This window comes from Macrobrachium rosenbergii, chromosome 43 (assembly GCF_040412425.1).
Source record: "Macrobrachium rosenbergii isolate ZJJX-2024 chromosome 43, ASM4041242v1, whole genome shotgun sequence".
Taxonomy (NCBI): Eukaryota; Metazoa; Arthropoda; class Malacostraca; order Decapoda; family Palaemonidae; genus Macrobrachium; species Macrobrachium rosenbergii.
In genome coordinates this window covers 33,296,625-33,323,990 of record NC_089783.1, presented here as the reverse complement: position 1 = coordinate 33,323,990, position 27,366 = coordinate 33,296,625, and the positions used below count along the sequence as shown (strand labels likewise).

Sequence of the window (27,366 nt, the reverse complement as noted above, 5' to 3'; positions counted from 1 at the left end):
GGATTTTCCACACCTTCGAGTTCCATGACTGAAAAAAGTATCTGAATTTATAGAAACCCTCCAGTGACATGACAGAATTACAACCCATAAAACTGACAGGTAGTAAAAAATGGGTTTGAAAACTTAAAGTGCTCCAGCAAAGTGCAAAGAGCTGCTCCGCTAGAACTCCTGGGAACTGGCGTAATTTCAGCTACCTCTTCCAGGATTTGTGTTGCTTCAGCCACCCTTTCTAGAATCTGGACTTGTATTTCTTCCAGCATTACTTTAAGGAATAACGTAGCTCCAACCACCTTTTCCAAGTTTTCATTGCCTCAGCCACCCCTTCCAGGATTGGCTAGCCCCAGCTACCTCTTCCAGGGCTTCTGTTGCTTCAGTCACTTCCAGGATTGGGTAGCCCCTGCTACCTGTTCCAGGATTTGTATTGCTTCAGCTACTATTTCCAGGATTTGTGCTGCTTCAGACATCCCTTCAAGGAATTACTTAGCCTCCTGCCACCTCTTCCAGGATTTTTATTGCTTCAGAGACACCCCTTCCAGGATTGGCTAGCCCCAGCTACCTCTTCCAGGTTAAATGTAGCTTCAGCCAACCATTCTAGGAATTGCCAGTCAGCAGCAGCCACCTCTTCCAGGTTTTGTGTAACTTCAGCCCACCATTCCAGGAATTATTAGTCAACAACAGCCACCTCTTCCAGGTTTTTTTGTAGCTTTAGCCAACCATTCCAGGGATTGCCAATCATTGGCAGCAACCTCTTCCAGGTTTTGTGTGGCTTCAGCCATCTAGTCCACGAATTGCCAGTCAGCAGGAACCACCTTCTCCAGGCTTTACATAGTAGGCCTATACTTTCCAGGCTGTAGTGCGAGGAGGCTACTATTTAGGCCTACTACAATATACATAGGCAGCCTTTGTCAGTTTCAGAGGTGAATTCTTTCATTTCCAAGGAGTGGTTTATCTTCTTAATCTCCCTTGAATACAGACACAAGATTTCCTAACAGATCTATAAATTACAATGCTGATAATGCTTCTCTAGATACAGAAAAAAAAAACAGCAAACACGTTGGCGGCACTTAGTCGTTTACGAAAACATTCAAAACCCTATCCTCCTCCTTCAGCGATGAAAGAATATTACATGTTTACTCTAAGGAAGCCCGTCTAAGAAAGCCCTCTGAGTCGCATGAATTTCACAACCATTCCCCATCCCGCTCAGCAAATGAACCTCGAGCTCAAATATAATACTTTAAATCGCCCATTTTAACATCCTAAAGCAATTCCAATACTTCATCGAGCCTTCCTAACAAGCGTCAGGAACCCATAGTGACTTCACCCTCTACTATAGGTCTAGCACATGGCCCAAGAAAGACATTCATGGCCTAGCCCCTAGTCTCATGTTCAGAAAGTGAAATGAACTCGTTAGCTCTCTGCGTACCAAATGCAGCCGAGGAATTAAAAGCTTCTCTCTAAAAGTTGGATGTTAAAATAGCTTTAGCAACCAGTTTTATATATATATATATATATATATATATATATATATATATATATATATATATACATATACATATACATATATATACATGTATATATATATATATATATATATATATATATATATATATATAGATATATAGATATATATACACGTGAATTATTGTTTTGTTGTGATAAACTGTTCTACTCATCGTTTGCCCAAATGCTCTCTTCAAGGGTATCATCCGTAAGTATTTATCCAAGTCTACGCTTCAGTCTGTTAAAATCGCGCGCTGCCAACTCGTCGGATGTCGTTAAGCGAATTCTGGATAGCAAAACGGGCGTTGTTTTGGTTTTTTCCTAACGCAAGTCGACTGTAAATTTCTTCCAAAGTTATTTATTTTTGATCAGAAACCTTCAGCACCAATCATACCGATAAGGGAAGTTTGTGACACGCGCCCAAACCCACGAGAAAATACTTCGATAGTGTTCTGAGCCCGAAGACAGTTATACAATTAGTACGATATCTTGCGACTTTTGACATCTTGGCGCTAAAAATGCGCGCCAAGCAACGATATTGGTCTTAATATGACTGAATTCAAACCAAGGAAACCAATAGCTACTTGATGTGCAAAGTTTGGAGACAAGACACCGATAAATATACCAAAAGACGTCTTCGTGTGACTCTGCTGTTACGAATTAAACCCTGATTGGACATTTATAAGATTTCAATAAGGCCACTCGTATTGAGACGTGCAAAAATATTTCGAATCCAGTGCAGCAGCAAATGAATGAACGGAATACAAATTAATAAGCACCAGTACGGAGGAAATAGTGACACGATCCTTCTTATTCTATTTTAAATCGAACCAAAGTAACAATAAATTGATGATGATTGATCATCACATCGAATGAAAAATACGAATGTCAGTTCGTTACAATAAGGTCAGTTGCTTATGTTATACACCACTGGTTTTAAAATCAAAGGCACCGAACGCACTGGTAATAAGCTCTAGGCGTATTCAGAAAATAAGACTTTCTTTCACAATACGAGTTAGTCGAAATTAGCTTCTCAAAGATCACTGAAACTACAGATCAAAATTTATAGTTAAGATTAGGAAGCTAGTCTCAGTAACGGAAAGAATTGATATAGGTCTTATGTTTTCATGAATTTTTTTAAACAGCCATATTTTCTTATTTGCCTGGTGAATCCCCAGTTTTAATTAAACCATAGCTAGGCCTACACAATATAAAAAAAATCAGAGGAATTCCATTTTTACAAAAATAAGGTCGTCGAACCATCTGAGCGCCTTTTAATATCATTCTTCCGAATTTTCTATTCGAAAAGCAGCAACTTCTATTGGTACATCCACTCTCAGTACTCTACAAATCCAGCACAACAATTTCCAAGATTATTAAAGTTTAAGAAATTACGTTCCATAAGTATTTGACGGAACCAGTAGGCTACATAACTCCAAGTAAACCTATTCAAATATATCCTAAAAATATTCCTTCGTTAGCTTAAGTAGCACGAACGAAACAATGGCTATAGGACAAAAAAGAAGACGCCCATTTGTGATCGCAGTTCCTAAGTCAAGAATGCCATTCTGAGTTTTTAAAAAGAGTATCGTTATTCTATATTCCTTAACCTCAAAACTCGTGGTCAACGGAAGAAAAGGCGTGGAAGTTCCGATAACCAGAAGAACTTCAAAATCTACAGCTAGTGAAGTTCTTAAGCTCAGGAGAAAAAGAAAGAAAAAAAAAATCTTACGTGTCAAGAGACATTCAGAAGTCAACAGAACTCATCTTCTTTATGACTGCGCAGAGAGACATGCGCATGAGCTGCTGCATACAAGGAAATACTGCCTTGATTAACGATATTGTTCCGTGTTTATAAACTACAAAGGTATGTACTACCGACTGGAATATGTTATCCTAAGCACCACACGCCATTCTGTAGCTGCTGTGTCGGGTGGAATCTCAATAGCTAGACTCATGCTTTCGTGGACGACTAATGGAGCCTACCTAAGTCTAGGAACGAAGCACCTTAAACCCTATGTGACTTCTTTAGTGGTTATATGGTTTATGACTACACCTTAACGAGTAGCTAATTTGTCGCTTTCAGCGACCATTTCTCTTCTAATGCACCAGGAGACCATCTTTAGTACTAATACCTGCCTATCGTTATACAGTTGGGCTAAATGACACAGAGAGAACCTACTAGTTAACCAAAGACTTATAATAATAAAATGGTAAACGTCAAAAACAAACGCACTTGGGTAAGTTTAAAATGGAATTTCATCCCAAACAAAACGGAATCACGCATTATTTCACACTCTCAGAAGAGACTTATCGAGTTATCCTGTTTTTGTGGATGCATGGTTGACGAACCTCTAGACCTATGTTTGAAGAACTTCAGCATTGACTTTTAACGTGTGGACGCAGCTGTGAAATCAAGATGTGTTATACAACAAAGACGGTACAGTTTACCCGTAAAACTGACTTAATTCAATATACACGAAAAGATATGTGTGAAATGAAGGATTGAAGTCGATTCAGAGTCTATCTGGTTTAGCATCGTTATAGTGGACGTTAAATCTTTTTGGTTCCGGAGGCGAATGAGGCATTAGAGGTTTAAGATAGGCTTATGTTCACGTTAATGAGGTAACAGGTATACTTTTTTTTTTATTCATTTTTATCCTCAAGCTTTGTCTCAACGTCGCTTGCGTGCATTTGCTAAGTGCAGGCCACTGTAATTGTGGCATACACACACACACACACCCTCTCTCTCTCTCCCTCTCCCTCACACACACACACTCTCTCTCTCTTTCTCTCACGACAATTTCAACCTCACAGGGCAATAAAATGCATCCTGGCCAGCTCCCAAACATCGAAACATCTAGATTGTGAGTAAAATTTCATACATGTTTTGGATGTAAATTTATTAATTTTCTTTAGAAAAAAAGGAACCATTTTCATGTTGAAAAATATAAATATATAGAGTTCACCCTGAGAAGACTCAACAGCAAGATTTTGACAGAAGCTTCGTATCTCAGTTCAGTTCAGTTCAGACTCCATTGAAAAAAATTATAAGCTCGTAGTTATGTACAGTGACCTTATAAAATATTACTTATATATATATATATATATATATATATATATATATATATATATATATATATATATATATATATATATCCATATAAGTTTTTTCAGTTCACAAGGCAACCTCTTTTGTAAGTAGTTTACGCCAAGACTGCTCTCGTGTATGTAGTTAATTTAAAATGGTAAAGTACTCTTAATGTAGTTCAGTTATAGTTGTATAATATATTGGAATGTATTGTGAACAGTTTTGAGTTACAGTTGTGTTATAATTGTGTAATATGTTGCAATATCTTGTGAACAATTCTGAGTTACAGTTGTGTTATAACTGTGTAATATGTTGCAATATCTTGTAAACCATTTTGAGTTAAAGATGTGTCACAGTTTAGTTATAGTTGTGTAATATGTTGCAATATCTTGTGAACCGTTTTGAGTTACAGTTGTGTAATATGTTGCAATACATCATAAACAATTTTGTGCAAGATTCGTACCTTATGTAATGCATATAAAACCGATTTTAAGGGCAATATAAATATACATATGTATATATACGGCAGAGGCAACTGGATAGAATACTTAAAGATATGTAACGTGTACAATATATCAATTGTAAGTAACAAATAACAATTGCTGTTATTTGCAAACCGTAACAAAAATAAATAAAAGATGTCACATTTAATATCTATACAAATACTCCATTTCATTCTATTTCACATTTAAACATAAATGAAAGTAAACAGCCTATACTGATTTCTATTTTTTTTGTTTTTAGAAACCTAACATATTCAGGCGAATTCAGCCTAATCTGAAAATGTGAAAAGATGTTGGAAATATATATATATCTATTTTTCCAGCAAATCATATTAACTGAATTATGGAGGTCAGAAAGAGATGCTAGGTCATTAGTGGTTATAACTGTCTCTCCGTTCTATTAACCCCTGACCCTTATGATGATATAATAAAATCGTTCATTGTAGATGAACATGCATTACGAATATGTATGTATGTATATGTATGTGCATATATATATATATATATATATATATATATATATATATATATATATGTATATATATATATGTATATATATATATATATATATATATATATATATATATATATATATACGAATGTATGTGCACGTCACAAACATACATACACACATACGTACATGCTATACATACATGCGCGTACGTAAAGACTTTTACAAAAACCTATCGATCAGCAGTCACAGATGGGAACTCTAATAATTATAATAATAATAATAATAATTTTATAATAATAATAATAATAATAATAATAGTAATAATAATAATAATAATAATATTAATACTTAAGCACCATTCTCTACATGAGACGACTCTCTCACATTATTGTAAAACACCAATAGTCAAGTTTCCACAATGTAGGAGATTGAGTGTGAATGTACAATGAACATAGGCCTAGGCGCGCTCATATATATATATATATATATATATATATATATATATATATATATATATATATATATATATATATATATACCAGCGCACCTATAAGCAACGGAAACACGGTCCTAAACTAAAAGAAGCCTCAGGAAACGAGGAATATGTTCGCATTCTCGTCTTGGAGACGAAACGCAGGAGAAGATGAAGACCGAAAGTAAACAAACAACGACGCCATCTATCGGCAGCCGGGCGAACTAACCGAAATGCGAGAGAATCGGGAATATTGAAAAGCTATTGTTTAATTAACTATTTTTTTTTGTTGTTTAAAGTTTTTTTATTTACTTTTTACTCTTCTATCACAGGATAAATCTGTCATCTGGTGCTATGTTGGCTTGTAAGTAAGACGGTTCTATAGCTAAATATATATATATTTATATATATATGTACTCTATGTAGATACTGACGCGTATCCCAATACACTTGTGTATATAGTATATGTATATATTTATACTTTATACATTTGCCTATACATGTTTGTATTTATGCGTGTATACGTGCATACGATGTATATATATACAGTATATATATATAAACAGTATATATCTAAACATATACACGTATGTATGTATACATGCATATATATCTATAGAGGACACTGGTTAAAGCATATACACATTATCTCTACCTAAAGATTATTACTCATCTTTCACAGATCATCATATTTGCAGATAAGTTCACATACATTTTTTTTTGGAAAAATATAATCTTTGAGCTAAAAAGAGGCGGATTATATTTTTTCTTATTGACAATTTGCCATAAAATCGATTTCTCAAAACCGCAATATTCCAAAATATATTTAAATATTTTTTCGAAAGTAAAATGTCATGCCGTAATGTTGTCACAATGGTTTTATTTTTTAATTATTTGAATTTCGTCATTTTCTGACGCATTAATAGTTCATTGCAAGGCCCGCAGAGGACGCGGATAGTCTTAGAAGAATGGGGGAGGGGTGTACTGCAATTATGACGATGTGGCAACTCTTGGACCGGGAATGGAAGGCATCTCTATAACAGATTTGAGGAATCCACAGTAACCCTGACAGGTTTTGTAAGATTTCATAGGGCTAGTTTCTGAACAGTCGATATTAGGCCTACGCAAAGAGATTAAAGACAATAAATTTAATAGATCTAATAAAGTCATATGACATTGGATGACCATTGAAAATTATTATTACAGATTCTAAGACTCAATAATGACTGAAGAAATTCAGTCCTCTAAATATAAGTAATTCAATATGTGACTTTCATAAAATTTATGATTACTGACGAGACCGAAAGATATTCAAGCAAGAAATTAAATGGTCACAAAGCACCATATATATATATATATATATATATATATATATATATATATATATATATATATATATATATATATATATATATATATATATATATATATATATATATATATATATATAAGTATATATAAATATACATATATATATATATATATATATATATATATATATATATATATATATATATATATATATATATATATATATATATATATATATATATATATATATATATATATATATATATCTATATACATATATTTGTGTATATATATACATATATATATATATATATATATATATATATATATATATATATATAGATTAACTCAAAGACCTGAAAGAAAATTAAAGTATATTTTCTTCTGTTGCTTTTCTCATCAGAGTTGGCAGATCGTCAATTTCATATTTGTTCTTATTTTATATAAATGCTCTTTTATGATTCATACAAACAAGTCAGGTAATGGATTTGCGGCAGATTTGCTTTAATCTGAGATGAAAGAGGACACTAATTCTGGTATTAAACTCTGGCGATCATTATTACTAATAATTGGCATTTTCAGGCAATAGGTATTGCCAACTAGGATTTATATAATTTCTTTTTGATATATCTCTTTCACTAACCTTTCTTTGTGAGTTTGTTTTAAACAATTATTAGAATCACTGTAGCAGAAATGTATGTAAATTTAGAAAATATAATATACGAGTCTTTCAGAATAATAGTATTAGTAAACAGCAGGGACCACATTGGATTGATTCTTTGTTTAATGATTTTTTTTTATTCTTTATTGTTGGCTAAAAAATGAATGATCAGTGATAAATCCCATCTGGTTTCATTCTCATTATTGCGTGTAATCAGTAACAAAAATCCCTGAAGGAAAATAATAATAAAATTTAGAACATATCAAAGGAACACCGAACTCCAACACTAGGATTTGTCAGTTGTAGAATCACACTAAAGTGCGGTTTTGGTGTAGTGATTCTCACTGGGATTTTTACCCAGAGGTTTTCGTTCTCACTGAGATTTGCTTGAATTCTTACGGAGTTTTAAGATCACGGTTTAATTTAAATCCAATGTGATACCATGCCTGCTTACAGAAGTGGGTTTCAGTGGATTGATTAGTTCAAAACATCGCGATTTGGCTGGGTGACTAGGTCTAGGCTGCGCCTCAGTGAATTTAGCTTCTGTGGCGCGAGTTATCTCGATTTATTTGCTTTCAGTGCTAAAATTTCAAAATATAACCTGTTCTGATTTATTTTTGAAACTTGCAGGTGATTTTAGGTGATTTTAGGTGACTTTGGGTGAATTTAGTTGCTTGAAAAGTAAAAATATTAAGTGACAAAGTCACTGTGGTGACAAAGGCTCTTTTGTTAGTCCACGAATCCAGTACAGACTTGGTCAATTTCATTGCCAACCTTCATTGCAATTTAGGAGAGAACAAGCAGCAGAAACGAACAGTAAAAAATAAGAATAAAAAAAATAAATACTCCAATTTTCTCTAGATTGCTGTGGATTACTTCAAAAGGACACGAAAAAAAAAGTCATCCTACATCTATCATGATCACGCTCCCGAGACAGCGAAAACATCTCTTAATCTGTACCGACGAAAGCCACAACAGAAACGAGTATTGCTATTTTCTTTTCAATTTGAAATACCAAAAAGTCGTTTTTCTAAAGAGACTCTTATACTCTTATTCCTCCCGTACGTGCGCAAAAACGTACACGTGGCTGTGTAAAAGTGCGTACAGCACATACACACAACACAGGCAGCGCGTAAATGCACACATACTCTGATAAAAGTGTTGAGAATTTTTTTTTTTTTTTTTACATTTTTTCGTCTTCACTGAAGCCTTAATTCTAATGATCACACTTCATTTGTCACAGTCGGAATGTTTTGGGTCCACAGGGACAACTTTTCTAGGCAGAAATGAAAAAGGGAAAACTCTGACACGAGACAAAAAAGCTTATAAGAATGTTTACCGTTCGGTAAACTCCTGCAGAGTTTGGGAGCATTCCTTAAAAACTCGTATATATAAACGAATTTTTTTCCCTTTGTGCGGAACGAAACTTGAACAGACGAAATAAAAAACTATAAGATAATAATCTCCCTTATATCAGGAACCTAATTAACGTTGACTTAAACTGAATTTGTGTAGACTTAACTTAAAAATAATAAGGAATAGGCCTAGCTCTCGACGCTAGCTAGAACTTTTGATTCAAGCGGTGAAGAATTCGCGGCGAAGCCAGTGTTTTTTTTCTTTTTCTGTCCCTGTCGAATCTATAATAAAATTCTGGACCGGGAACTCACAGATATCTGTGTTTTTGTTTTGTTTAAAATACCCTTTGAGGAATCTCTACGGTGTGAGTGTGAGCGTTGAACCCTCTTTCTTTTCTTTTTTCTTTTTCCTTCATTTTGAGCCTTCCCGGGAAGGGAAGCTTCGCAGGGAAGAAGAAATACGAAGGCTAACGACCTTTCCTTTATCCTCAACTGTTGCGGGATCTGTTAGTCTAGGCTCAGTAGGTCTAGAAGTCCAGGAGTTTCTTCTTCTTCTTCTTCTTCTCTAGACTTTCATCCGAGATGGTACCTTCATCTGGAGGCCGTCGTCTTCTTCGTCCTCCCACTCGTCGTCTCTCAAATAAGGAGACTCGCGACCCATTTCGTACTGCTCCTCATCTGCAAAGACGAAGGATGATCAGTTTTCCGTAATTTACCTAATTACGCATCCGGTTCCACGAGCCCCTGAATTCGTTTCGATCGTTTAACTCATTCAAAATGGATCGTGGTTTAAGAGAAGGACTGAAAAACATGATTATTTTAGTTATTGAAAAGTTTATACGCCGATTTGATCTGCATTCTAATGTAGGCCTACCTCAAAAGCCAGTCATTTAGATAACTTAATTCATTCATAATAGATCGTAGTTTAAGAGAGCGACTGGAAAACGAAATTATTTGGACATTTATATAATTATGTGCTTCAAGCCCAAATTAATTTAAACCATTTAACTAATTCAAAATGGATCACAGTTTAAGAAAAGACCTGGAAAACGTAATGATTTGGAGATTTGGATGCTTATATGTTGATTTGATCTGTATTTAATGTAGGCCTACTTCTAGAGCCAGAATTCATATCATTTAACTCATTCAAAATGGATCGTGGTTTAATAGAAAGATTGAAAAACAATTATTTGGTGATTCAAATGTTTAGTATATATTGATTTGACGTAATGTAGGCCTACTTCACAAGCCTGAATTAATTTCGATCGTTTAACTCATTCAAAATGGACCAGGTTTAAAGAGAACGATTGAAAATCATACAGTACAGTAATTATTCTAGTTATTAGTATGTTTATATGTCGATCTGATCTGTATTCTAATGTAGGCCTACTTCACGAGACTGAATTCTTATCGATCGTTTAACTCATTCAAAATGAATCGTCAAGAACTTTCAATTCGTAAACATTGGTCGTTTCACGTCACATAATTAAAATAAAATAAAAAAAGAGGCTTTCCCAAACGTGGAACCTACCGTTGGCGAGAGGAGTCTTGGAGTCGATGGCGTTGAGAGTAGGGTCATGATGCCTCTTTCTGTCCGGTGGGCCCCAATCGTGGCCAGTTCGACATAGCTGCTGAAGTCGCTGTAGAAGAGAGAAATATAGAAATATGTATGTTGATATATATTTAAATACATTTATATAGAATTCGCTATAATTCTGTAATAACTTGGGAGAGTTACATATATATATATATATATATATATATATATATATATATATATATATATATATATATATATATATAAAGCACTGAATCCTTGATAAGTTTGATAACCAGAATTTGATGCACAATTGAAATAAACTGTGATAAATACGATAACATTCTCATAAAAAATAATCTAATCTAGATCTTCAGTTGTGAATGACACTGAAAGCTCAACTTGCACAAAAGAAAAAGTTCTAACAGCTTGATAATCATCTGCAAACTAACTGCTTTCACTTAAGGCTTTCAAAGGACCACTCATGTGAAACAACAGTCTAATTTAGATATTCAGTTATAGGTAACAATGAAAACTTAACTTATTTGAGATATTCTGTTATAGATAACAGTGAAAACTCAACGTTCATCAAGAAAAACCAGTTCTAACAGCTTTATAAACATCTGGAAAAGAACTCTGCTTTCACTTACGGCTTTCAAAGGTCCGCTCTTGTGCAGGATGAGCCAAATGGCGCGAATAGGCACTGCCATGATGCACGAGAAGGAGATAAACCATCCTAGAATGTCCGCCCAAACTGGATACTTGTATTCGCCGTAGGATGAGGGTCTGTAGTCGACGAAAGTGAAGATCAGGATGATCTGTGAACAAGGAAAAAGAAAGACAAGAGACATCACTGCATATTTCAGACTATGTCTATCGCTTTTGTGAGTAAATGTTGCTTCCAAAAGGGAGGATAATTAATAGGATAACAGTTTTTAGGCCTATGATTCTATAATGACAAGGAGGATACATCTGAAAAAAAAAAGAAAGACGAGAGACATCACTAAATGTTTCAGACTAGTTCTATCGCTGTTGTGAGTCAGTGTTGCTTCCAATGGGAGGATAGTTCTTAGGCCACGCTATGGAGAGCCTAGCTATTAAGAAAATAAAGAAGGCTGAGCCTACAGTCTTGCAATATATGCATTAGATAGACCTATCAGAGTCAAGTGAGCTTAGACCTATAGGCCTAAGAAGAGCCCGGCTTATAAAAAAATGAACAAGTCTGAGCCTATAGTATTACAATATATGCCTTAGGCAGACCAGAATCAAGTGAGCCTAGATCCATAGGCCTACGAAAAGACTATAAAAAATAAAGAGGGTTGAGCACTTAATCTTACAATGTATGCTTTAGACCGATCAGGTCAAGTAAGTCTAGACCCATAGACCCATGAAGAACCTGGCTATGAAAAAATACAGATGGCCGAGCTTCTAGACCTAACAGCTTCTGCAAACGAACTTCATAGGTTTAAAATAATAAAGATGGTTAAGCCTCTAGACCTAACAGTTCCTGCAGAAGAACAAACGAACTTCATAGGCCTACTCACAAACACACTGGCCGGGGTGATGTACTTCCAGACGAACTTCCAGTAATAGTAAGGTGGAGGATGGTGACCTAACATTGCTTTGATGTCGTCCATGAAATTGTCGACGCCGTAGACCCACGTCACGGCGATGAGCTGCGGAATACAGGAGGTATATAATTAGGGGTAAATTAGAGAAGGTAATTAGTTGTACTTAGTTGCTGAATTCAGGTGCAGAGCTGAATGGTAGGTTAATGTTTTGTCGGCATTATAGGCCTAAGTATATATATACATGTACTGTATATATATATATATATATATATATATATATATATATATATATATATATATATATATGTATATATATGTATATATATATATATATATATATGTATATATATATATATATATATATATATATATATATATATATATATATATATATATCACCACGTCAAGGAGTTCCTAAAGGAAGCCATTGAACACAAGTATTTTTTTGTTGCAAGAGACCTTGGAAATTAGATCAGAAGAAGAGTTTTAGATCAATAGACAAAGAGGACTATGTTTTTCTCTCTCTCTCTCTCTCTCTCTCTCTCTCTCTCTCTCTCTCTCTCTCTCTCTCTATATATATATATATATATATATATATATATATATATATATATATATATATATATATGAGAGGGATATAGCAGAAACCAGACACTTATCAAACCCTCACCTCTACACAGCCAATCATCAGGGCAGAATAAGTGCCCGAATAATTATCCAGAAGTTGGAGGATGTACATTCCATGCCCAGAACACATGCTAATGCCCAGGGCACAGCCGAGGGCACAGATGGCAACACAAGTCTTCCTGAAAAGGAAAAAGAAGAATATTTAGTAATTGCATATAATATTTTAGTCTTTATTTTAATAAAAAGCTAAATTTTATTTTTTGCTTATAAAGAAAGAAAAGTTCTGCTTTTTAGTTTTCTGAAAAGAAAACTATTGTGCCGGCTTTGTCTGTCCGTCTGCACTTTTTCTGTCCGCCCTCAGATCTTAAAAACTACTGAGGCTAAGGGCTGCAAATTGGTATGTTGATCATCTACACTCCAGTCATCAAAAATACCAAATTGCAGCCCTCTAGCCTCAGTAGTTTTGATTTTATTTCAGGTTAAAGTTAACCATAATCGTGCTTCTGGCAACAACATAAGATAGGCCACCACCGGGCCGTGGTTAAAGATGCATGGGCCGCGGCTCATACAGCATTATACCGAGACCACCGAAAGATAGCTCTAGTTTCGGTGGCCTTGAGTATATGCTGTAGCGGCTGTACAGAAAACTCGATTGCACCGAATAAACTTCGGCTCACTTTTTACTTGTTTTTTTTTTGTTTATCAAATGAGTCTCACTTTTATAGTTCTTGTTTGACCATTTGGCGGTATCAGAGTCTGCCTACTTGTACTGTGTCTTTACAGATAATGTCTCCTTACTTGTAATGTCTCCTTATTTATAAAGTATCCTTACTTGTAAAGTCTCCTTACTTGTAATGTCTCCTTACTTGTGAAGTCTCCTTGTTTGTAAAATCTCCTTCCTTGTAAAGTGTTCTTACTTGTAAAGTCTCCTTACTTGTAATGTCTCCTTACTTGTAAAGTCACCTTACTTGTAAAGCCTTCTTACTTGTAAAGCCTCCTTCCTTCCTTCCTTCCTCGTAATGTCTCCTTACTTGTAAAGTCTCCTTACTTGTAAAGTCTCCTTACATGTAAAGTCTCCTGAATTTTAATATTTCCTTGTAAAATCTCCTTGTAAAGTCTTCTTACTTGTAAAGTCTGTTTGTAAAGTCTACTTACTTATAAAACGTATAATGTCTTCTTACTTGTAAAAGGCCTCCTCACTTAAAAGCCCGTAAAATCTCCTCACTTGTAAAAGTTGTAAAGTCTCCTCACTTATAAAACTTGTCAAGTCTCCTCACTTATAAAACTTGTCAAGTCTCCCCACTTATAAAATTTGTCAAGTCTGCTCGCTTATAAAACTTGTCAAGCCTCCTTACTTGAAAGCTTGTAAAATCGCCTTACTTGTAATGTCTCCTGATGCCCAAGACATCAATGACACAGGTGATGACAGTCTGCACGATGGTGAACTGTGACCCAAGCCCTAAGGTCAGGAGCATCACGAAGAAGAGGCAGGACCACACGGGGGAGAAGGGCAGACGTGCCACTGCCTCTGGGTATGCGATGAATGCCAACCCAGCTCCTGGAAAGAGGTCAGGGAAGAATATGTAGAAGAAGAAGAATGAGAATGAGAAGGAGAAGGATAAGAGGGATATAGTATAATGTTTTTTCTAGACAGTGGGTTATTTATTTATTCATGTTATAATGTTTGGAGGTGTGTATATGTATATGTATATGTATATGTATATGTATATACATTATATATGTTCAAATATATATGTATACATATATATAAATTATACGTATATATATATGTAAATATATATACAATTATATGTATACTGTATATGTATATATATATATATATATATATATATATATATATATACATATATATATATAATTATACACACACATATACATATACATATACATGTTATTGTATACTACTCATTTATGTTATTCATTCACTTGCCTATTCATAACCTTAATTCATCTTCAGTGAATAAACTAATGAATGAATAAATTAAGAAAATCACTGATTCACTGAAAAAGATATACAACCAAGCAATAAAACTTCGCTAAGTAATAAAATAACCTGTGTATTTTCTAAGTCAGTGGTTCTCAAACTGGGGGTAATTACCCCCGTGGGGGTAATGAAGCCGTTTCTTGGGGATAACGAGGCACTTTCTAAATTTTATTTTCTATTAATTACCAAAGAAATAATGCTTTAATTCCAACTTGTAATAAAAGGAACAATGCTTTAATTCTAATTTTTTGTCAAAAGAATACTGCCTGAAATCTAACCTCTTTATTTCTTAAGACTTGAGTAAAAGTAAAATTAATTTCTTACGCATAAATTGCATTAGAAATTAAGCAGTCCAATAGTTTTCTTTCCTCTGTACTATAACTTCACATAACTGAAGAGGAATGGGGTGGGGGTCATGGTGATCTGTCACACCACTGCCCCCGGGGGTAACGATGCCAAAAAATTTGAGAACCACTTGTCTAGGCCAATCCTAAACTGCTTTGTTCCCCCTTAGACTTACCCTGGGCGGCGACCTCCGAAACTGGCACCCCTAGTTCGTGGGCCATGAAGCCCACGATGCCGAAAATTACGAATCCGGAGAAAAAGCTCGTGGAACAGTTGGCCACTGCTATGAAGATTGCGTCCCTGGAGAAGATAGGGAAGAGGAAAGCTAAGATATAATGGTAAGGAAGATGGTGTGTGTGTGTATATATATATATATATATACACACACACACACACACACACACACATATATATATATATATATATATATATATATATATATATATATATATATTTAAATATATATATATATATATATATATATATATATATATATATATATATATATATATTTAAATATATGTATATATACATTTATTTATATATATATATATATATATATATATATATATATGTATATATACATTATATATATATATATAAATATGAATATATGCATATATATGGTTTATATATAAATAAAAAACATATATAGTATGTATATATATACATCTAATTTATTCTCAGATACAAGCACACAACACACACATATCAGCATCTAACGACCTCGGTCAAAAGCACATCTAAAAATAAAATAGAATAGGATTATTGCTTCATAATTTAACTTTCTAAAGAAAGATATATCAGTCACTAACCTTAGACAGTTATTGTTGAACCTGTTGTAAGAGGCCAGAGTTATAAGTCCACCCCAACAAGGGCCCAAGGAGAAGAAGATTTGCATGGCGGCGTCAGCCCAAACCTGAGGAAAAAGAAAGCTGCTCTAAGTATTTTCTGAAATGGTCAAAAGGGAGCCGATATTGCCCAAATATTCCAGAGCCCTGGTGTCGTCTGTCAGTCAATCACATCCAGCACTAATTATTTAGAATTCTCGCAATTCTTCCGTTTTTCCTGGCTCTTATAGTCTTCCACACTTTGCAAGATAGGGTGCATGACAAAGCAATTCACTTCATAACTTTGGGCATCACTGAGCAGCAATGATAAACCAGATTAATGAAAATTTGGGTACAAAGCTAAGCTCTTCGGTACTTTTAGCCATTCTCAGCACTTAATAGAGTGATAATGACGATGTTGGAGAGGTTGGACAGCAATTTGGGAGAAAGGAAGTTAGAATGTAGGTAAAGTAAAAGACTACAAATTGGGTGAAGTTAGGGGCCGAAGGTAAGCTGCCAAGAACCTTTAGGAATCCCTTCAATTCACCACTTCAGGCACACTGACGGCACTATATTCCTATGGGGGAAACAATCAGTTCACCATTTCAGTAGCGCTGACTGCACTATACTCCTATAAGGGCAACAATCCAGTTCACTACTTCAGTAGCACTGACGGCACTATACCCCTATGAGAGCAACAATCCAGTTCACCACTTCAGGTGCACTGAGTACTATACTCCTAAGGGGGCAACAATCAGTTCAGCACTTCAGTAGCACTGACGGCACTATACCCCTATGGAGCAACAATACCAATGATTAGTTACTCTTGACTTACCCTGGCACTGAGCAACTTGCTCCAAACTGGCGTGATGTAAAAGGAGATCCCGTTGGCGCACCCAGGCAGAGTGATAGCCCTGGCGAAGAGTATGATAAGCACCATGTAGGGAAACAGCGCGGTGAAGTACACAGCCTGGGGAAGAAGAATATGAAGCATAAGAAGAAGCATGAAAGAAAGACAGTAATAAAGAAAAACAATGATAATTCGTTCTTACTTCAATCTTGATTTATATTGACTCCGAAGACCTAACCTATCCTAATCTAACCTACTGTAACTTCTACTGACTTGTAATATACACCAGGAATCACTGACTCTTGTGAACAAACTTTAACAGTCTGGTGTGAGCTGTGATGGACCGAAATGAGTCTCAAATCCACCAGAATAAACATTTCAAAAGCAAAGTTGATCAGAGGGCCGTCGAGATATTGCCCAATACTAACTGATAATCGAAACTCTTGTTTGCATTATTTTTATCCTTTCAACTATTGTATAGTTTTCTTGTCTATGCGATGTGTTCAAATTAATGACAATTGAAGCTAACATATACACATTTGAGCTAATTAAATGATGTGTTTTCAACAGCCTGTATGTGTATATATATATATATATATATATATATATATATATATATATATATATATATATATATATATATTAGGCCTACAGAGATATGAAATTTGTTACTTATGCACGAATGACTTCTTACATCTCAAACTATCAAAGTATAAGCCAAAAATATCATAATTTCATATAGAATTTACAAACTTGGGAATAACGTACGCAATAACTCACACATAAGTGTCTGATGCACCTAACTTCTACAAGAGAGTAAATAGGCCTACCTACCTTGCCCATACTCGAGACGCCCTTGAAGAGACCCAGGAAGACTATGACCCAAGATAAGACGAGGCAGAGACACAGGTGCCACTGTAGGCTGTGACCTTCCTCGTCATGAAAGCCCTCAGATATGTCCAACATGAAGTTGCTGGAAAGAGAAATCTCCGAGTTACTGGAGTGGAAAGCCTGAGTTACTGGAAAGGGAATGCAGACAGAAAGTATAGACTTACTGGAATGGAAAGCTGGTGTTACTGGAAAAGGAAGGTAAACAGAGAGTATAATGATACTGGAATGGAAAGATTTAATTACTAGAAATGGAAGGTAAACAGAAAGTATATAGCTAGTGGAATGGAAAGCTGGTGTTACTGGAATGGGAAAGGTAGATAGAAAGTATAAAGTTACTGGAATGGAAAGCTGGACTTGCTGGAAAGGGAAAAGTAAACAGAAAGTATAGAGTTACTGGAATAGAAAGCTGGTGTTGCTGGAAAGGGAAGGTAAACAGAAAGTGTAAAGCTACTGGATGGAAAGCTGGAATTCCTGGAAAGGGAGGGTAAACATAAAGTCTAAAGTTACAGGAATGAAAAGCTGGAATTCCTGGAAAGGGAGGGTAAAGAGAGAGTACAGAGTTACTGGAATGGAAAGCCTGAGTTCCTGGGAAAGGAAGGTAAACGGGAAGTCTAAAGTTACAGAAATGGAAAGCTGGAATTCCTGGAAAGGGAAGGTAAACAGAAAGTATAAAGTTGCTGGAATGAAAAGTTGGAATTCCTGGAAAGGGAAGGTAAACAGAGTTACTGTGACGGAAAGCCTGAGTTACTGGAACGGGAAAGGATATTGCCAATTTTAATCGACAACTGGAAGAATTTAGCAAGTGAAAAAGATATCTTGCAATGTACTCTTATAACAACAATGACTGACATAGATATATAGGCTAGAAAAACGAAACTAAGCAGAATAAACTTTTAGACAAGATTCCAGGATGAAACGTAAATCTTTAACGTCCTTGCTATGTGACCTGAAACTCAGATGTTAACAAGGTGTATTCTTTGCCGAACTGGATCCATCTATGCCTGTAACTTATTATTCATTTGTTAGTCAAGGCAGCTTGTTAATTTATTTTTTCTTTTTTAATAACTGATCTCTTCTTTATGTATTTCTTATTACCTTCTGTTACTTCTTTCAAATGAACACTGTAATATTCTTTGGAAGCTTGAATTTCGAGTCAATGGCCCCTTTGGTGGGCTTATTCCATATGGATGGAGTTCATCTCCTGAATAATAATAATAATAATAATAATAATAATAATAATAATAATAATAATAATAATAATAATAATAATAATAATAAATTAGTTACTTCCTTCAAATGAACACCATATTCAGTGGAAGCTTGAATTTCAAGTCAATGGCCCCTGTGGTGGGCTTGTTCCATATGGATTGGGTTCTTCATCTTCTGAATAATAATAATAATAATAATAATAATAATAATAATAATAATAATAATAATAATAATAATAATAATAATAATAATAATGAAGGACCTACTGGAAGAACTCGTCTGCTGGCATCTTCATGTTCTGGGCTGTCACGTTCAAGTTCTGCCACTCTTCAGGAGTCACTTCGGTCTTGAGGTAACACGTGCCGTTGGGAGCCATCAGCCCTTCGTGGGCTGTGCAGTTCTTGGTGTCGAATCTGAAACCGTAAGTAGTAACTTCAAAATTCAATTTTTATTCCCTGTACTGAGGTATGTCTATATTTCACTGTGTATGTAAGTTAGGAAGTTCACAGACAAATTTATATAGTCATATATCGGTCTATTTTTGTGTCCCATTTGAGTAAGACATTATGAAGAGCTACAAATGTCAGGAGTCGCTTTTTACCACCTGTTCTGAGGTATGTTTGCAAGCCAGTGAATATGTAACTGAAATTTGCTACGTATGTCTGTGTATGTAAGTCAGAATGTTCACAGACATGTTCATGGAGTCATATGTCGGTATATTTTTGTGCCAATTGAATAGGACATTATGAAGAGCTACAAACGATGTCAAAAGTAACTTTTTACCACCTGTTCAGTGGCATGTTTGTATGCTTGGGAATATGTAGTCGAATAGGCTACATGTGACTGTGCATGTAAGTCAGGAAGTCCACATTGGGTAAAGCTGCAAAATCATGTCGTATAAATATACTCCGTAAATATATTTCGTGGGTATGTGATGAAAGTTTGAGTTCATATACCCACGCCAGTCGAAACTCTGGCGATAGAAATGTATTGAGTACTTAGTTAAACTGACACTGAAACTTGAAATAAGCTGATTATAGGTCTAATGGTGGCCGTGGGACCTCAACAGAACAAACCAGGTGTGGAAGGAGAGAGACGGAGGAAGACTGACCTTCGACACGCAGCAGTGTTGTACCAGTGGTCACAGGACTTCCACGGCACGTCGGCGGTGAACGAAGAGAATAGGTAGAAGAAGGCCCAGGCGATGATAACGTTGTAATAGAGGCAGATGAAGAAGGCGATGATGAACATGCCAATCCCTACCCCTTGGAACAGAGGCACTATCTTCCAGATGGTGATGGGTCCTTCCTGGCCATACTGCCCTAGACTCAGTTCGAAGAAGAACAGGGGAACACCGGTGATGAACAGCATCACGACGTAGGGGATCAGGAAGGCGCCTGCAAAAGATAAAAGTCAGTTATTCTCGCACCCAGTCGGGGATAAAGGAGACCTGTGATGAAATCTACAAACAGTCATTCAGTCAGTGATCTGAGACATTTCTGAGAAATCTACAGACAAACAGCCATTCAGTTGGTGAACCGAGACATTTCTGGTGAAATCTACAGCCAAACAGCCATTCAGTCAGTGATCAGAGACATTTCTATTAATATCAACAACCAAACAGCCATCCAGTTATTGGTCTGAGGCATTTCTGATGAAATCTACAGCCAAACAGCCATTCAGTCACTGATCGGAAACATTTATGATGAAATCTACAGCCAAACAGCCATCCAGTCAGTGACCTGAGACATTTCTGATGAAATCTACAGCCAAACAGTCATTCAGTCAGTGATCTGAGACGTTTCTGATGAAACCTACTGCCAAACAGCCATTCATTTAGTGATGTGAGACATTTATGATCAAACTGACAACCAGGTATAGGTTTAATTAGTTATCTAAGACTCCTGCGATGAGCTCAGCTTTTTACTATTATTCATTCAGTAAGCTGAGACAGTAGTGATGAATGCAACGGCCAGTCAGGGAAGAGAAGAGACTTGTTATATAATTGGAAGCTAATTATTCTTCCAGTCAGTCAGGCACGTTGACTGAGACACCAATAGGCCAGTATACTCGTAGTCAGTGAGCTGAAACCCTTGTGGTGAAATTAACGGATAATAAAAACAGCATACTATTAAACTTAAATGAATCCCACTTGGGGAGCCCATACCACTAAACTGGAATGACCAGAAGTGGACCTCACCTCCTCCATTACGATAGCAGAGGTAAGGGAACCTCCAGATGTTGCCCAGGCCCACGGCGAAGGAGAGACAGGACAAGATGAACTCGATCTTGCTGCCCCAGACGCCCCTCTCATCTTCCCCACCAGTGATGGAGATGCTCCTGTCATCGTCTGCTCTGTTGACGGTGATTCGAATCTCGGCCACGTCCGTCTCAAGACCTCCCTTCTGTGGTCGAGAAAAGAAGTGAAATTCATAAGATCTAGACCATTTTGTACTTTTAAACATGGATATTAAAATACTACCTTCTGTTAACAGGACAAGAGGGGAAAAATTCATAAGCTCTAGACCATTTTATTTTTAAACATGGACATAACATACTACTTTGAGAATTGTAAGGATTAACCAAAAAATTGTAAAACTTTGGTGGTGAAACTACTCGTTTTGGACACATCTATGTCTATAGATGAAATGCGAAGAGATTTGTGCTGTGGGGATTATTACAAGAGAGGGTATGTATATGTATATGAATGTACAGTATGTATGTATATATATATGTATAACATGTATATACACACACACAAACATATATATATATATATATATATATACTCGTATATATATATATATATATATATACTGTATATATATATATATATATATATATATATATATATATATATATATATATATATATATATATATATATACAGTGTATGTATATACATCGTTGTTGATAATTTTTCTTGGTAATGCCCTATTCTGCCGCTCTAGAATTTTCTCTACAATCCTTCTCTCTCTCTCTCTCTCTCTCTCTCTCTCTCTCTCTCTCTCTCTCTCTCTCTCTCTCTCTCCATCTCATGAGCTGATTATGCCCATAAATTCTAGAACGAATCTGGCCAACTGAAACGAAGAAATGAACTGCAAATATTTAGAGACACAAAATTTAATAATAATAATAATAATAATAATAATAATAATAATAATAATAATAATAATAATAATAATAATAATAATAATAATAATAAGGATTAACGTGACACGCTTCCTGACCTAAATCGAGGCATTTTCTGGACCGTGACCCAAATAATCTATAATTCGGGCCCGTCGCTAACTCCGAGTTACCCAACGACCCTCTCCAAATCAATAGTCTGCTTTCTCTCTCTCTCTCTCTCTCTCTCTCTCTCTCTCTCTCTCTCTCTCTCTCATTTATATGCTTGTTTATGTATACATGTATTCTCTCCCCCCTCTCTCTCTCTCTCTCTCTCTCTCTCTCTCTCTCTCTTTTACAAGTTTCTTTACACATAGTATTCATTATGAAGGCCTGTATTTAAGATGCTTCAGCCACTTAACCTGATCTAGACAGGTACCGTACATATGTATAAGAAAATTAATCTCTATAATTTCACGGGTTCTATTGAGATTTTATAGAGGTTTCGTGGATGTAAACATACTTCCAAAGTAATATTTTCATTTATTTCTTTATATTTTACATATTTCCAAAAATTATGGGATGTTGAAAGTTCGCATACTATGTGGGAAACACACACAGATTTATATATATATATATATATATATATATATATATATATATATATATATATATACATATACCCATGTGTGTGTAAATGTATTTATGTATATATATATATACATATATATATATATAGGTAAATATATATACATATATATAAATGTGTGTATGGATCTATGTACGGATATATTATGTCTGCTTGCGTCTGTGCTTCTCTGAAGGCGTGAACGAGAGTGAGAGTTCTTTCCATTAGCTACAAAATTTATAGATCCATGCCCTCGTGCGTCCTACTTAGATCCGGCTCACGCAATGCAGAACCAACTCTTACAAAACGGCTTTAGAACAAGAACAGAGGGAATGGAATTGTTATTCCCTTATTCATTTGATTATTTCAACTCATTGTTTTTTCATCACGTCATCCCAATGATAACTGAAAGCGCAGAGTCATCTTTCTTCTAGAAATGAGAGTCAATTTTTAGTTTTCTGTGAAAGAAAACTATTGTGCCGGCTTTGTCCGTCCGCACTTTTTCTGTCCGCCCTCAAATCTTAAAAATCACTGAGGCTAGAGGGCTGCAAATTTTATGTTGATCATCCACCCTCCAATCATCAAACATAGCAAATTGCAGCCCTCTAGTCTCAGTAATTATTTTATTTTATTTAAGGTTAAAGTTAGCCATAATCGTGTATCTGGCAACGATATAGGACAGGCCACCACCGGGCCGCGGCTCATACAGCATTATACCGAGACCACCGAAAGACATCTATTTTCGGTGGCCTTGATTATCTGCTGTGCAGGAAATTCGACTGTGCTGAAGAAACTTCGGCGTATTTTTTACCTCTTTTTTTTTCTTGTTCGCTATTTTCTCTGACCCAATTTTCGTACCAGTCGACAAGCATCCTTTTCAGGATGAGCTGTCTGTTTCTCTCATCAAAAATCTATTGAATATTCTTCTCTTACTTCTTGATGAACACCTTAATATTCTTTGGAAGCTTGAATTTCAAGTCAATAGCACCTGTGGTGGGCTTGTTCCATACTAATAGGGTTTATCTTCTAAATAATAATAATAATAATAATAATAATAATAATAATAATAATAATAATAATAATAATAATAATAATAATAATAATAATAATAAATGTTGAACTAACTGTTTCTTTCATTAAAAATCTGTTACATATTCTATTGGATGTTGAGCTAACTTTTTTCTTTCAATAAAAAATCTACTGAGGATTCTATTTAACCAAATAATATTCACACAAATCTTTCCACCTGAAGCATAATAGTGAGTCTTCGTTTCATTGAGAAAAATTTAGGAAAACAAGAGTAGCTGTTTTTCCCACTTAGAAAAATCAAAGATCAGGTAAAACCAGGGAAAACCAGGACAAAAACCTCTCTCCTGTTCTGGATTTCTTCTGAGACTTAAGAAAACTTGTACAAATGAAATTACACATCCCAGCTAACAGCCTTTGTAGATTTTACGTGAAAATTCTCTGAAGAGTCAGTAGATTTTTGTACCGACTGACGGACTCAAGAACAGCTGGCAGCAACCTGTTAACAAAATTGCTTTACTGAACTTCCGGAATCCAGTAAGTATGTATACCTTCCGTTATTGCACGATCGATATTCATCACGCAAGCAATTTGCAAGTGCTGCTGACACTGTGGCCCGCCTATCGACCTCGTTCTGTGTGTGGGTGTGGGTGTGTGTGTGTATACATCCTCGTGTTGCTCGCCATAGAGGTATAGATCGTGAATGACTTGTGGCATAGAAGTAAAGTGATTCCATTATGTTTGTTGCATAAAATGTACTATAACGATAAACATTTTCTGTACTGTTCTGTACCTGAGCTAGCTGGTTTTTGCTTGCAACACTAAAAGCAAGCCGTTTACAGTGCGTCAGATTTATTACTGCTCAGATTGCTAAGAGTTTATCTTGGCTACAACTAAAATGCGGACTACTTAGTCTAGTGCAGTTGTGAAATCTTCTGATCTTCAAATGTTTAAGCCAAGACCAAATTCATTTCTGCTCTCTGCTGCTGCTGACATCTCCTGAATTTCAGGTGCATCGTTTTTTATATTCCATTCCCTCATATTTATTCATTTATCACATTTTCCTAAAATTTCTATCTCACTCTCTGCAGGCTGATTTTCCTTTGGAGTCCTCTTGGGTTTATAGAAGATAGTTCTAGAACCTATGCCTACACATGTCGATATGTATTTGTTCTACACTTATTTGTCATCTCTATTCCTTTTTTACGTGGGCACATATTAGTGTTTTCTTGTATGTAATGATTTTTGTTACTTAAAAATGCAAGTAATGTTTACGGTAAAGAACCTAGACCTATGCAGGTCGATATGTATTTACTCTGCACTTATATATTGTCTCTATTATTTTTTGTGTAGGCTACATTTGTGTTTTATTACTATTCTTAATGATTCTTGTTATTTAAGAATGGAAGTTACGTTTTCCATTAAGCTTTTCAGTCGGTAAATCTGTTAAACTGAATACGTTTTCTTTCTTTAACGGGTTCGTCCATCGACTCTACGTAAAGAAAACGGAAAAACTTCCTGATGTTCATCGGATGAGCAAGCAGCTTGTAATCTGAGATTTAGCTTCTCTTTATCACACGTGAGCATTCAGTTCTGTAAAAGGTTGTGTTCTAGACTTCCTCTGCGTAAGTGTTTCATATTTTGATTGATAATAACAACAGAAACAGTTCGAAGGAAAGATGAGTTTAAGTTCGATTCTGAGAGCCTGATCATCGTATTGTCGGCCCGCGATCTGAGATTTCTCTTCCTTGTTATTTATCTATTATTTCTCTCTTATCATCCCTTTATCACATGTGAGCATTCAGTTCCATAAAAGCCTTGTTCTTTTTAGACTTTCTCTGTGTGGGTGTCTCACATTTTGAATTGCAATAACAACAAAAATAACTCGAAATACAGACAAGTTTCTAAGTTCGATTTTGAGAGCCGTGTGTACCTCGATAGCATCACAGCGACAGTCATTCATATTTAAAAGCCACTTCGCTGCGTTCGATTCCCTTGAAGAATAATTTAGTCTCGTCTTTCAGTAACATGAAACGAATGGAATTATACCTGGCAGATATCATGATATCATAGTGCTATCATTCAGAGAGAATTAATCTTTACTACGAACGAATGTTCGATTGATTGCATGATTTACGGTTACTAAAACCGGCGTCGCAACGTCCAGCTAATACGAACGAATGTCGACTGTAACTGAAAACAGTTGTCATGCGGGGATTTATCGTTGCGTTGGATTCAAGAAGTTCGTGATAAAATGTCCTTTTTTCTCTGAAGTTTTGCGTCATTTCAGAGAGAAAGAGAGATTATCATTATTATTAAAACGACGTAATCGGTTGCTCTGGACCTATTAGTAAGTACGTTAGTTCGTCTACAGCCTGAAGCCATCATAGAAAAGCTTCCCCGATCCAGACCTATTGATCTAGACCTATTAGAGGTTTAAATCAGTGAATCCTGGTAACCCGATACTTGTACTGGAGTACGTCTTTGTGTTAAGTGCTTTAGAAATCTGATTTATCGTTTATTTACTTCGATTCTTCTCAAAATGGCTTAACCGGTTGCTCTTCGCCTATAGTAACAGAGAGAAACTTCCCCGATCTAGACCTATTGGTCTAGGTTCTAGATTTATTAGAGGTGTTGATCAATGAATACTGGTAACCGGTTACTTGTACTGGAATACGTCTTCATGTTAAATGCTTTATAAGTATACTTTATTGTTTATTTACTTAGATTCTACTCAAAATTGCGTATTCGGTTGTTGTGTGTGTATAAGTAAGTCCGTTAGTTGGTCTGCTGCCTGAAGGTATATCACAGAGAAACTTCCCTGAACTAGACCTATTAGAGGTTGTCCATCTGTGCGTTACGTGGTTTTATGAATCTTCATCGATTTTGTACTTCGATTGTCCTCAAAATGACGTATATTCGGTTGCTCTTGTCCTATAAGCACGTACGCTGATTTGTCAACAGCCTGAAGCCATAGAGAGAAACTTCCCCTATATGGACCTATTGATCTAGACCAATTAGATAGAGTCCGTCTGTGTGTTACGTAGTTATATAAACCTACTTTATAGTTTATCCGCTTCTTCTCAAAATGACTTATTCGGTTGCTCTAAGCTTATAAGTTCGTCCGTTAGTTGGTCTATAGCCTGAAGCCATAGAAAGGAGCTTCCCCGACCTATTGAGTTGAACTATCAGAGAGAGAGGCCGTAGTTTTTAACATCCACTTCATCGTTTTTGTACTACGACCATCCTCAATACGACGTATTCTATAAAGACATTCATATATATGTTCAAGCACCTGACGCTGACGTAACCTGCATAAAACTTCACGGCCAATTCCCCCATATCGACTTTCTGTTCGGCTGTCCCCCGGCACATTCGGTTACCATGACAAC

The 27,366-nt window shown here is 35.6% G+C and overlaps 1 protein-coding gene across 2 annotated transcripts in view; it reads right to left on the bottom strand.

The window, feature by feature from the left end:
- Window positions 1-9,670: 9,670 nt before the first annotated feature.
- The window catches only part of LOC136828767 (sodium- and chloride-dependent glycine transporter 1-like), a 49,439-nt gene continuing 31,743 nt past the window's right edge, over window positions 9,671-27,366 (bottom strand). For both annotated transcript variants that reach the window (XM_067086983.1, XM_067086982.1), the window contains 13 exons: window positions 21,413-21,617; window positions 20,324-20,609; window positions 19,479-19,625; window positions 17,947-18,085; window positions 17,098-17,232; window positions 16,248-16,351; window positions 15,608-15,732; window positions 14,463-14,640; window positions 13,126-13,261; window positions 12,429-12,560; window positions 11,535-11,702; window positions 10,879-10,987; window positions 9,671-10,025 (listed from right to left, as the gene is read on the bottom strand). In XM_067086983.1, coding sequence (XP_066943084.1) covers window positions 9,913-10,025; window positions 10,879-10,987; window positions 11,535-11,702; window positions 12,429-12,560; window positions 13,126-13,261; window positions 14,463-14,640; window positions 15,608-15,732; window positions 16,248-16,351; window positions 17,098-17,232; window positions 17,947-18,085; window positions 19,479-19,625; window positions 20,324-20,609; window positions 21,413-21,617 — 1,977 coding nt within the window. In that variant the 3' untranslated portion in view covers window positions 9,671-9,912. The remainder of the gene's footprint in view (window positions 10,026-10,878; window positions 10,988-11,534; window positions 11,703-12,428; window positions 12,561-13,125; window positions 13,262-14,462; window positions 14,641-15,607; window positions 15,733-16,247; window positions 16,352-17,097; window positions 17,233-17,946; window positions 18,086-19,478; window positions 19,626-20,323; window positions 20,610-21,412; window positions 21,618-27,366) is intronic.